The sequence below is a fragment of the Geotrypetes seraphini genome, chromosome 4 (genome assembly GCF_902459505.1).
Source record: "Geotrypetes seraphini chromosome 4, aGeoSer1.1, whole genome shotgun sequence".
NCBI classification, from domain to species: Eukaryota; Metazoa; Chordata; class Amphibia; order Gymnophiona; family Dermophiidae; genus Geotrypetes; species Geotrypetes seraphini.
This window is the reverse complement of record NC_047087.1, coordinates 12,508,071-12,520,296: the sequence shown is the minus strand read 5'-3', so window position 1 is coordinate 12,520,296 and position 12,226 is coordinate 12,508,071. Positions and strand designations below refer to the sequence as shown.

Below are 12,226 nucleotides of genomic sequence, written 5' to 3'. Positions count from 1 at the left end.
ATAGAGGGAGGAGAGATAATTTAAAAGTTGTTTATAAATGGGAAGAAAGATAGGAAAGTATCTATTAAATATAAATGTTTATTACATAATATGAAAAGGGTGGGAGGGAGGTAAATTTTATAATTTGATTATTGTTGATCATTAAGTGTTTTATATAAGTTTAAATGATTGTACCTGTTGATACACTTATTGTAAGTTTGAAAAATGAATAAAGAATTTATTAAAAAAATAAATAAACGAAAATTTTTTCTACCTTTGTCTTCTCTGGTTTCTGCTTTCCTCATCTTCTTGACACTCTCTTCCTTTCATCCACTGTTTGCCCTCTCTCTGCCCCTTCTATATGGCATCTTCTCTATTTCTATACCCCTTCCAGAAACTGCATGCCTCCCCCTTCCATCTCTCCCTTCACCCCCATTGGTCTGGCATCCATCTTCTTCCCTTCCCTCCTCCAACGGTCTGGCATCTCTCTCCTCTCCTTCCCTTCCCACACTCCCATGGTCTGGCATTTCACTCTCTCCTCTCCCTTCCCCCAATTTCCATCAGCATCTGCCCACTTTCTCTCCCTCCACCACCCTACCCCCTTTCTCTCCCTCCACCACCCTTCCATTATCCTTTCTCTCTCCCTCTAAACCAATGCCATGCAGCAAGGTCCCATGATGACTGCAGCTGCCAACTCTGCTCTGGAAGAATTGACTTCGGAAGGGGTGCACCAGCAGACGTGAGGAGTTGCTACAAGGTCCTGCAATGACTGTGGCTGCCGGACCACCCCCTCCAACGTCACTTACTTCTTCCGAGCAGAGCTGGCAGACGTAGTCATTGCGGGACCTTCCTGCACCTCTGCGTAGCTGCCGGTCCACCCCCTTCTGACATAAATTGTTCTGGAGCAGAGCCGGCAGATGCAGAAATCGTGGGACATTGCTGCACCTCCCCACAGCTGCCAACTCTGCTCCAGAACAAGTACGTCAGAAGGGGTGGACCAGCTGCTGCGCTGAGGTGTAGGTCCCGTGGCAGAGTAGGGCGGGAGGTTCCGGACCTGGCCGGCTGTGCACCCCCCTAGGATGTGCACCTGGGTGGTCCACCCCCCCGGTAAGTCACTGCTTCATCCTATGCCCTCTCATTCCAGAGTTTCCTTTCAAATGAAAGAGATGCACATTTACGCCACGTAGGTATTTAAATGTCTATCATATCTCCCCTCTCCTGCCTTACTTCCAAAGTATACAGATTAAGATCTTTAAGTATGTCCCCATACGCCTTATGACGAAGATCACACACCGTTTTAATAGCCTTCCTCTGGACTGACTCCATCCTTTTTATATCTTTTTGAAGGTACGGCCTCCAGAATTGTACACAATATTTTAAATGAGGTCTCAGAGTCTTATATAGGAGCAGCAATACTTCCTTTTTCCTACTGGCCATACCTTTCCTATGCACCCAAGCATCCTTCTAGCTTTTGCCATCACCTTTTCAACCTGTTTGGCCACTTTAAGATCATCACATACAATCACACCCAAGTCCCGCTCTTCTGTCATGCACATAAATTCTTCACCCCTAAACAGTACCATTCCCTTGGGTTTTTGCAGCCCAAATACATGACCTTGCATTTTTTAGCCCTCCATTTCCAATAAGATGGGGGGGTCTGAAGAAATAGTAAATAATTAAAGGACCAGTAGTAGTCAATCAACAATAATACAAGAAAAATTCACACTCTTCTACTGAAAGAAGGAACTGATACCACAACTTATAGTGGAGAAAAAAGACCTCAGTTTAACCAGGAGCCCTGCAGTTCTAGGCATAGCTTTTTAATAAGCAGCAGGCATCCATTCATGCATCGGCCAAAGAAAAAAACCACTCCACTCATTTCTCAAACCAGCAACTCACAGTTCCTTCAGTCAGCAGGAAAATGCATTCAGATGAAATAGATTTCCTGGCACAGGCTGAATTTATGACCCGGGAAACCTAATGATGACAGCAAATAATTGCCCACAGCTCCCTCTTGAAACAAAATAAAATAGTATTATGCATCCATTCATTTCAAATCCTCAACAACCTACAGCATATAATAAAACCAAAGATGGTGCAAAATGTCACTTATCTATAATGGGTCACCATAATTCTTTCTTGGTTTCATCAGTTACCGAGTCCATTAAAAAGCACATTCCGTCATCTGAAGAAATCCAAAACTGAAGAATACACTTAAGCGCTAAGAGACACACCTTACAACACAACATTAGCCCTCCCTTGCGCATCTCCTGGAAAGTTCCTGCTATGTCTAACGCCATCTGTTCAACTGTGCCCAAGACTTCCTGCAAATCGTTCTTTATGGTAGACAAAAAAATTCTGAGTGTACCAACAAGCCCAAAAGGAATGGGAAAGAATTGGCATTTGAGTCATAATAGAGATTTCGTCCCTCCTATTTTATGCAACTGTATTTGGGTGAAATATGAAGCATTCCCGAAGCACCAACTGCTAATTAATATTTACAACCCTCACTTGTTTGGGTCAATTACAGGATGGCAAGAGAGCTTACAAAGCCATTAGTCTAGCTTTGGATCATCTGATTGCCTCCTCATTAAATGCGGCTTGCTTGCCTGTTGCTGTAATTCTTACTGTTACTTTTCAAAAATGAATACGAAACAATAGCAATTCTTTTGCCCCAACAGGACCCGTTTCGCCCACAAGGGCTTTTTCAAGGGTTCATAAAGGAGTTCTCCTTCAGTGTCCTTCCTCATTTGGGGCTAGTTAGTCTGCAAAAAAAAAATATCTGAGTGGCGTCCTATGGGTTGGCTCAGTCATTCCTTCGACAAAGTCTCTATATAGTATTTGATTTGACAATAGGCAAATGTGACACCCCCCCCCAATGATTCCCTATATCCAAAGGTTTCAACCAACCATCATCTAAGAGATGCTCCACCCGAGAAATACCTCTCCTTTCCCATTCCACAAAAACAGGATTATCCATCCCAGCTTCAAAGGAATCCCCTCCGAGTTTCTGCACTAAGTGGCTCACCCCTCAAGCACAGATTTCACTAAAACACTACTTAAGCCTTAAGGAGGTTTCCACTTGGTATGTGTTGCAAAGCAGGAAGAGAATAGGTCGCATAATAGGCAGATTCTAAAGGTATTGGCGTGTATTGCTGCTCCACAAGCATCCAATCCTTTGTCTTAGCAAACAAGTCATGTTATAAGGTCCAAAATTGGGGATACCTAGACCACCACAATTCCTACCACCAACAAGATAGTTATACTTAAGGTTTATGACGGTTCCAATGGGAGGGGCAGACGATTCAGGTTCCTGAGATTCTTCTTCAAGAGTTTCAACAGCAACATTTGCATCACATACAGCCATTGTGGGAATATCACCATTCTAAATCAGAGCTTTTCTACCCAGAAGCGTCAGGGGTAAATCTCTCCAGCCTATCCAAACCTTTTAAAAACCCTGCTAAGCTAACTGCTTTTACCACATTCTCTGGCAACAAATTCTAGAGTTTAATTAAATGTTGAGTGAAGAAATATTTTCTACAATTTGTTTTAAATCTACAATTTGTTTTAAATCTCTTGTCTTTCATACTGCAGGCAAGGTTTATTTTATTTTACATAGTTAATCAGACCAGAAAACAGCTTTAAGTTTTAATCGGTAGCTGAAGATTATAGCACAGAAGCTGCTAGCTAGATTTATTGGGAATATTAGGTAGATTCCAGCAGAATCTGTATAATTTGTATGAGTGTCTCAATTGCTAGGCCCTCCTATAGAACTGCTGTCACCAAGCTCCCTGCTGTTAGGGATCTTGGTGACTCACTGGGACTTTAGACCCTCCCACCTACTCCAGGGTCTGCAATTCATATATAGACAGCCCAATAATCAAGAAGTCTCAGTCTATCCCAATTCCAAATAATCAAGATGAATTTCATTCAGTGCAATCATTATGGTGTTTAGTTCCCAGGCACACCATTTGGAGGCTCAAGGCTTGCCCCATCTGTTTTCAACTTGCTAGTATCAAAGAGGAGCTCTAAACTTAAGCAGGAATTGGAGGCAATTAAAGCAGCTACAATCACCCCACACAAATATATCAATTTACCACCATTTCCCCAAAGAATAAAGCAAATCCATTGTGATTCTTATCTCCGAATTGCATTTTCAAGAGAGAAAAATCTTAAAGATATTCTCAGTCCGGCAATATATGATACTGGCCAACAAGTCAGTAAAAACATTTTGCCATGTGGATTTTACAAATGCAGTTTGTGCAGCATTTGCAATATAACCACACAAGTGAAGGGGTTAATCAATCCAACAGAAGGCACAAGATATACAATCCAACATTTTTTGTCCTGTAAGTCTGAATACATCATCAGTTGTAAACCGGCCAGGTGTTCTTCGATGGTCGGTATATTAAAATTAGTAAACTTGAAACTTGGTATATTAACTGCTCCGCTTGTTGATCATTGCATACAATTTAAGCACAAATTTGAAGATTTAAAATGTTTGTGCATTGACAAAGAAGAAAAACGTGTTCGGGGAGGTGACCATCAAAAGGAAATTATTACAATGCGAAGCACGGTGGCTCTCCAGGCTAAATTTTTTGAAACCTTTTGGATTGAACAGATCAATTGAATGGAATATGACATATTTAATTAGTATTAATCACTCCTTCAAAGTATTTTGTGCACCGCACTTCTATCATCGAAATGCATATAGGCTACTGCCAGAGCCCTCTATGCACTAGAGAGTTGCACGGGGACAGAAATCCCACCCGTCCCCGCCAAAGTCCCACCCGTCCCCACCCGTCCCCGCGAGGAATCCCACCCGTCCCCGTGAGGAATCCCTCCGTCCCCACCCGTCCCCGCGAGGAATCCCCTCCGTCCCCGCCCGTCCCTATAAATTTCAGAAATAGTTATTTCATTTAATTATGCTACTGAATTAAAGGCTCTGGTAGAAACCCATTTACAAATAAGCAAAAAGACTTTATTAATTTGAAAATATTAATTGGGAAGAATACATACTTTGTAAACGGGTTTCTACCAGAGCCTCTAATGTTTATAAATTTTTATCAACACAACTAATATACTACTTTATCCTGAAGCAAAAAAAAAAAAAACAATTAAAATGATGATGTTGCCTGTGGTTTGTTATCAAATGAGTATGATACCAATATTTTTTCAGGGGTCATTCTATAAAAAGTTAAATAATATTCTTACAAAGTTTGTTTGGTTTGGGAAAAGACCCAGAATTGCTTTAGTATCTTTACAAAGACCAATTGTGGAGGGAGGGGTAAATTTTCCAAATTTTTATAGGTACCATCAAGCCTATATTCTAAGACAGGGTATGTATTGGATCCTCCCAGATCTCATGGAAAATGTACCAGATTGGCTATATCTAGAATGGCGACTCCTGTTCCCACTACATTTAGAACATCTAATTAGTATAAACATGTCTAGAAGATATAAGGATAACAGAATTCTGTTGAATACTTGGAAGACATTAAGATATATTAGTAATCTATCACCAGAACCAATTGCTAAATCATTAAATCAATCCATTTGGGTAAACTCCAGGATCAAGATTGGCGGATACAAAATCGTCTGGAAACAATGGATAATTGCAGGTATACGAACATTGAATGATGTTATTTCAGAAGGAACAATGCTTAGTTTTTCACAATTGCAACATAAATTTGGATTAAATAAAACACAATATTTTAAATGGTTGCAATTGAAGCAAGCTATTCAGGCAGGGTTCCCTGAATGGAAAGCGCTTAATACTCAATATAGTCTGCAGGTTCTATGTTTCCAGGCGGATTTCTTGGGTCACCAAGCCGCAAAATGGTATAAATTGTTAAATGGATTTTTAAATAAAAAAAAGAAAACTGGACTTAGGGATATTTGGAGCATTGAGATTGGTCAGACAATATCTGAGTCTCAATGGCCACGATTTTGGTCCTGGAGATTAAGATCTACAAAGTCAGCATCTATGAGTCAAACTTGGATGTTTTTGTTACATAGAGTTTTATGGACCCCTACGCGTTTACAAAAAATAGATAGTACTAGATCTAATAGATGCTGGCATTGTAGAGTAGAAGTTGGGACGTTAGATCACTTAATTTTTTATTGTCCCTGTGTAAATGCATTTTGGAAATTAATTTGGCCCCAAATTAATGAATTATTAGAAAATCCTGTAAGACTCTCATATGATACTATACTATTTGGTACAGCAATGAGAACTCAGAGTCCGATTTCAGCAAACAATAACAAACTATTATTAATATTGACAGGGATCGCCATGCAACAAATAACTCAAAATTGGAAGGATTATTCCAAATTAAACTATACATTTTGGTGGAATTCAGTCTGTCATATATACAAAATGGAAAAAACAATAGCATTACAACAGGGAAATATTCATAATTTTAAGAAAATTTGGGAACCATTGACCCGCTATTCCAATGATCAGATTTCATAGCACATTAGTAATAGTTATATTAGCGTGGGGAGGGGAATGTATATTATGTGGAAATAAGAAATGAAAAAAGGGGAGGGTTATATTTTATATGATAAGATGAATTATTTAGAATCATAATTTTTCATGTATTAATTTAAGCTTTATGTACAATTAAATTATTGTAAGAATGAAAAATTTATAAATAAAAAAAATAATAAAAAAAAAAGAAATAGAATTCTTTTCCTACCTTTGTTGCCTGGTTTCTGCTTTCCTCATGTTCTCATTCAATTCCTTCCATCCACTGTCTCTCTTCCTTCTGCATCTTCCATTTGCTCTGTTACTGTGCCTCTCCCTTTCTTCCCCCTTCCAAATTGGTCTGGCACCCATCTTCTTCTCTCCGCTCCCCCCATAGTCTGGCATCTGTCTTCTTCCCTGCCAGCGTCTTCTCCCTACTCTCTCTTCCTCATTTCCTTTCAATGTCCTTCTCCCCCCCATCTTCCCCATGTCCTTTCAGCGTCCTTCTCCCTCTCTGTCTTCCCCATGGCCTTTCAGCGTCCTTCTCCACCCCTTTGTCTTCCCCATGTGCTTTCAGCATCCTTCTCCCCCCTCTGTCTTCCACAAGTGCTTTCAGAGTCCTCCCCCCCGCCCTTCCCATGGCCTTTCAGCGTCCTTCTCCACCCCTTTGTATTCCCCCATGTGCTTTCAGCGTCCTTCTCCCTCCTCTGTCTTCAAGTGCTTTCAGAGTCCTTCCCCCCCCTCCTGTCTTCACCATGGCCTTTCAGCGTCCTTCTCCCCCCCTCCTTCTCTACCGCCCCGGGTGCAGCACAGCCGGCCAGGTCCCCTTACTTTTGTGGCACTTCCCCGACCGACCGACAACAGCCCCGGTCCGACAAACCTCCCTGCCCTTAACCGCGAATCTAAATTACCTTCTTACAGCTGCTGTAAGAAGGTAATTTAGATTCGCGGCTACAGGGCAGGGAGGATTGTCGGACCCGGGCTGTTATCGGTCGGTCGGGGAAGTGCCACAAAAGTAAGGGGACCTGGCCGGCTGTGCTGCAACTGGGGCGGGGCGAACCGCCCCCCTCCCTTGGTAGCCACTCAAACCGCGAGGCTACTCTCCTTCTCCTTACCTGCCCTGCCTGCAGCACAGAGCCGAACGGAAGTCTTCCCGACGTCAGCGCTGACGTCGGAGGGAGGGAGGGCTTTGTTTAAGCCCTCCCTCCCCTCCGACATCAGCGCTGACGTCGGGAAGACTTCCGTTCGGCTCTGTGCTGCAAGCAGAGAAGGTAGGGAGAAGAGCCACACGACTGAGTACATCCAGCCCCGCAGGAGCCCCGCGACCCTCGGAGGTGTCCCCATGGGATCCCCGCGACCCTAGGGGGCGTCCCCACAGGATCCCCAAGACCCTAGGGGCGTCCCCACGGGATCCCCGTGACCCGAAGGGGGAACCCGCGGGATGCCTGTGGGTCCCGCAGGATTCCCGTCGTCCCCGTTCCCGTGCAGCTCTCTACTATGCACCATCCTTAAAATTAAATAAAAGCGCTCACAGTTGTTCTGCTACTAGAACACGTCACGGCATATAACTTTCTTGTGAGCTATCATCGGTCCTTTAAACTCTTTTATTATTATAATATCCAATTTACTGGAAAGATTTTTCTTTTCTCTTTACTTTTTATACCATTTGTTATAGTTATTCTGCTATGGTTATCTCCTTATATCATTATTGTAGTATTTAGCTCAGGAGTAGATTTGCTACCCGGCCATCTGGAAACGACGGAAGATCTCCGTTTCGCTCTCTCTACAAGCAACAGAGCTTCTTCAGGAACAATATAATTGATCTTGTCAGCACTAAACAATAAATGTATATACTTCTTTAAAACAGATATCTTACTATTTAGAGCTCTTGCAATTAATAAAGGCTTCAAAGGACTACCTAAGGCTAAATCACCCTATTGCAATCTACATGCTTTAAACTTATCTAAAAAACTTTATTTTGATTTTAAATTTAAGAACTGTTTTTAGTGGTTGATTTTAAATTTAAGATCTATTTTTAGTGGTTGATACATTTTTCGCCTCTACTCACTCTATATCAAAATTACGCCGATACGGTAGTTTCTGTTACATTTTATGGTTGCTTCAATCTCTACTGAAACAACAATCTTTAATACCACTCACTAAAATGCTACCCACACAAATCTATTGCCATATATCCAACCAACCTGTTTATTATTCAATGCTAAATAGCATGTTCAGGGTCTCCAAACTTTTTTTTACCTTGCCCAAAATTTCAAGGCGTCTTTCATCACGTCCGGGATTTCTCTACCGGATGTGCTTACCGAAACACTCAAGGGCTCCTGCTTTATGTGTTTAAGGTAATACCACACTACTTCCTGGTCTACCTAAACCGGAACTAAGATCAAAATTTGCAAATTTGGAATTAAATTTAAACTTAAATTTAACACGACCGAGACAGAAGGTGAATTTTCAAAATCGTATTAGATCTTTTAAATATCATACAGCAAATCTACCTACATTCAGTGCTGGGACCAATTCCGTTCAATATGGTTGTGAGGGTCATTTCTGAAGGGTTAGAAGGTTAAGGTTAAGCAGATAGGGACCAACAGAAAGAGGCAGTTATTTTGGATATTCACCATATGTACATGCTTTGTAGTATTTTATAATGGATATAGAAATTGGCCAGTACTATTGTCTGTTAAAATGACTATAAACTCTTTAAGGTGAACTTTTCAGAGAAACTACCTTCTGAAGGGTTCCTATTTGAGTGTCTGTGCTCAGCCTCTTAGGGCAGCACCAGTTTACAGTGTCTCAGACACTTCTGAATCCCCGGAGGAAGTGGAAAAACATGAAAAAGGATCTGCAAAAGTTAGAAGAATGGTCTAATGTCTGGCAACTAAAATTCAATGCGAAGAAGTGCAGAGTGATCCATTTGGGGGGTATAAATAGAAGGGAACTGTACGTGCTGGGAGGTAAGAGGTTGATAAGCACTGACAGAGAGAGGGACTTTGGGGTGATTGTGTCTGAAGATCTAAAGGCATCTAAACAATGTGATAAAGGATGCTAGGCTGTATAGAAAAAGGAATAAACAGCAGAAGAAGGGAGGTGTTGATGCCCCTGTATAGGTCATTGGTGAGGCCGCACTTGGAGTATTGTGTTCAGTTTCGGAGGCCATATCTGGTGAAGGATATAAAAAGACTGAAGCGATCCAGAGGTAAGAGGTTTGAACCAAAAGAATATGAGAAGAGACTGGAAGACCTAAATATGTATACTCTGGAGGAGAGGAGGGACAGGGAAGATATGATACAAATGTTTAAATACTTGAAAGGTATTAAAATAGAACCAAATATTTTCCAGATAAGAGAAAATGGTAAAACTAGAGAGCATAATTTGAGGTTGCAGGGAGGAAGACTCAGGAGTAATGTTAGGAAATTCTTTTTCACGGAGAGGGTGGTAGATGCCTGGAATGCCCTCCCGAGGGAAGTGGTGGAGAGGAAAAATTCAAAAAAGCATGGGATAAACAGAAGATCTTCAATTAGAAAACAAAGGATGTAAATTAAAGAGCTAATGCTAGTACTGGACAGACTTGCACAGTCTGTGTCCCATATGTGGTGATTTGGTGGGCTGAAGAGAGCATAGTCCATAGTCTGTTATTAAGATATGAGGGAAGCCTTTGTTTGCCCTGGATCGGTAGCATGTTGCTAGGCTTTGGTTTTGGCCAGGTCCTAGTGACCTGGATTGGCCACTGTGAGAATGGGTTCCTGGCCTTGATGGACCATTGGTCTGACCCAGTAAGGCCACATCATCGAAGCGGGCCGGCCTACCAAAGGCCCCCTCATGAAACTGCGCTAAAATACTGCTTAGGGGCAGCTGTGTGCCGAAGTTAAAAACACACAGAGCTGCCGCTAGCCTACAAAGAGGAAACATTTACTGGAGAGGGAAGGAGGGAAGGGGTAGGGGTGCTCCTGGACAAGAGAGGGGAAGGGGCTACTGCTGACAGGGGAGAAGGGAAAGGGAAGGGACGAGAGTTACTGTTGGATAAGAGGAGGAGGAAAGGGAGAAGGGGTACTCCTAAACAAGGAAGGGGATACTGCTGACAGGGGAGAAGGGGAAGGGACGAGAATTACTGTTGGATAAGGGGAGGAAGAAAGGGAGAAGGTACTGCTGGACAGGGGAGGAGGAACATTGGAAGGAAACAGCTGGCAAGGGAGATTAGAGGAGGGGAAGGAGTCAGGATGGAATGGAGAGATCAGATGAGGGAAAGGGGAGAGACAGAGGAATGACAAAATAGAGAGAGATTGATGCTGGGAAGGGGGGTCAGATGAAAAATAAGGAAAGAGGGACAAAGATGCTAGATCTGGTGTAGGAGAGACGGACATAGAAAGAACGCAGATACCATATGGGAGGGGGAGGGGTAGAGGGCAGACAGTGGATGGAAGAGGCAGATGCTGGATTGAAGAGATAGAGGGAAGACGCTGGATGGAACAGAGTGAAAAGACGATGAAAGCAGAAACCAGAGAGGACAAAAGGTAGAAAAAAATAATTTTATTTCTATCTTGTGATTAGAATATATCAGATTTAAAATATGTATCCTGCTAGAGCTGATGTTAGACATAACTGGGTAGTGCAAATCCCAGGCAGTGCGTCTTTAGCTTCCAGCTGGCTTAGGGCTCTCTCTGACCAGTAGGCAGTTGCCCTAGTTGCTCTCCCCCTAACACCATTCCTGCCATGTGTGACTGCGGTATTCTGTTAGCATGATATTTGTGTAGCATTCTGTAATAATTTGGCTTATTCAGTTTTCTTGATAGTAGAGGGGATATATGTGAAGGGGAGGGGAGACAGGGGTTTTGTTGATCCTTGCCCTGTATTATTTATATTTATAAAATGACACTTGTACAGAATATTGTTTTTTTTTATACTTTAATAAAATATGTTCAATATAAAATCATAAATATTTGAGGCTTGTGCAGATGGGATCAGATGGTTAACGGGACCGAGCTCGCGGGGACGGGGCGGCAATGGGGTTTTAAAAAATTTCAGTCTTATTAGTTTGCCGGTCCACAAAATAATTATTTTATTTCCGCCGGTCCATAGGTGTAAAAAGGTTGAAGAACATTGCATTATTGCTCAAAGATGACAACTAGTGGTCAGAGTTAGGGTCCAGGCTTAGAGTGTTCCAGAAGGAGCATTGGTACATGGCTCCAGGTAGTCACAAATCGAAGGTTCATGATATCACAGTCCAGAAGAAGCCAGTGCTGATTCAGCTGAAAACCCATAACAGGAGGAAACTACCAGGCAAGAAAAACCCAATCAAACCTATTACATACCTATATATTATGACAACTCTAGAGCCTGGGCTTGCTAAGTACATTTGAGAAGAGGCCCCATCTTTCTTGAGACCCAATAGCTGATCTGCTGTGGAAATCTAGCAGTGTGGGACTGGGCCTTCCTGCCATTGCCTCCACTTCACTACTAGACATACATTTGCATCTCTGCTAAAGAACACTGGTTCAGAGGCCCTGTGATGGGTAGCAGTGGCACTTACCTAGAAGAGGTGAAGAGGGAGCCATTCACAGACCCAAAGCAGGATAAGCCAACGAAGACAGGAATGATCCAGGCCATCACACCCAAGTGATAGTTACCAAAATCCTAGAAGTAAACAAGATTAATTTTGACCTTATCCTCTTCTCCAACTCCTCAGTTGCCAATTTCTCCACCTTAATTCTCCTGCTCTGACCATCATCTGATAAACTGCACGACTTGACTCTCATCACCAGA

At 42.3% G+C, this 12,226-nt stretch overlaps 1 protein-coding gene across 1 annotated transcript in view; it reads right to left on the bottom strand.

The window, feature by feature from the left end:
* Nucleotides 1–12,226, bottom strand: part of SLC7A5 (solute carrier family 7 member 5) — a 56,380-nt gene that overhangs the window by 10,090 nt on the left and 34,064 nt on the right. Inside the window, exon 6 of the mRNA XM_033941059.1 lies at nucleotides 11,994–12,097. Coding sequence (XP_033796950.1) covers nucleotides 11,994–12,097 — 104 coding nt within the window. The remainder of the gene's footprint in view (nucleotides 1–11,993; nucleotides 12,098–12,226) is intronic.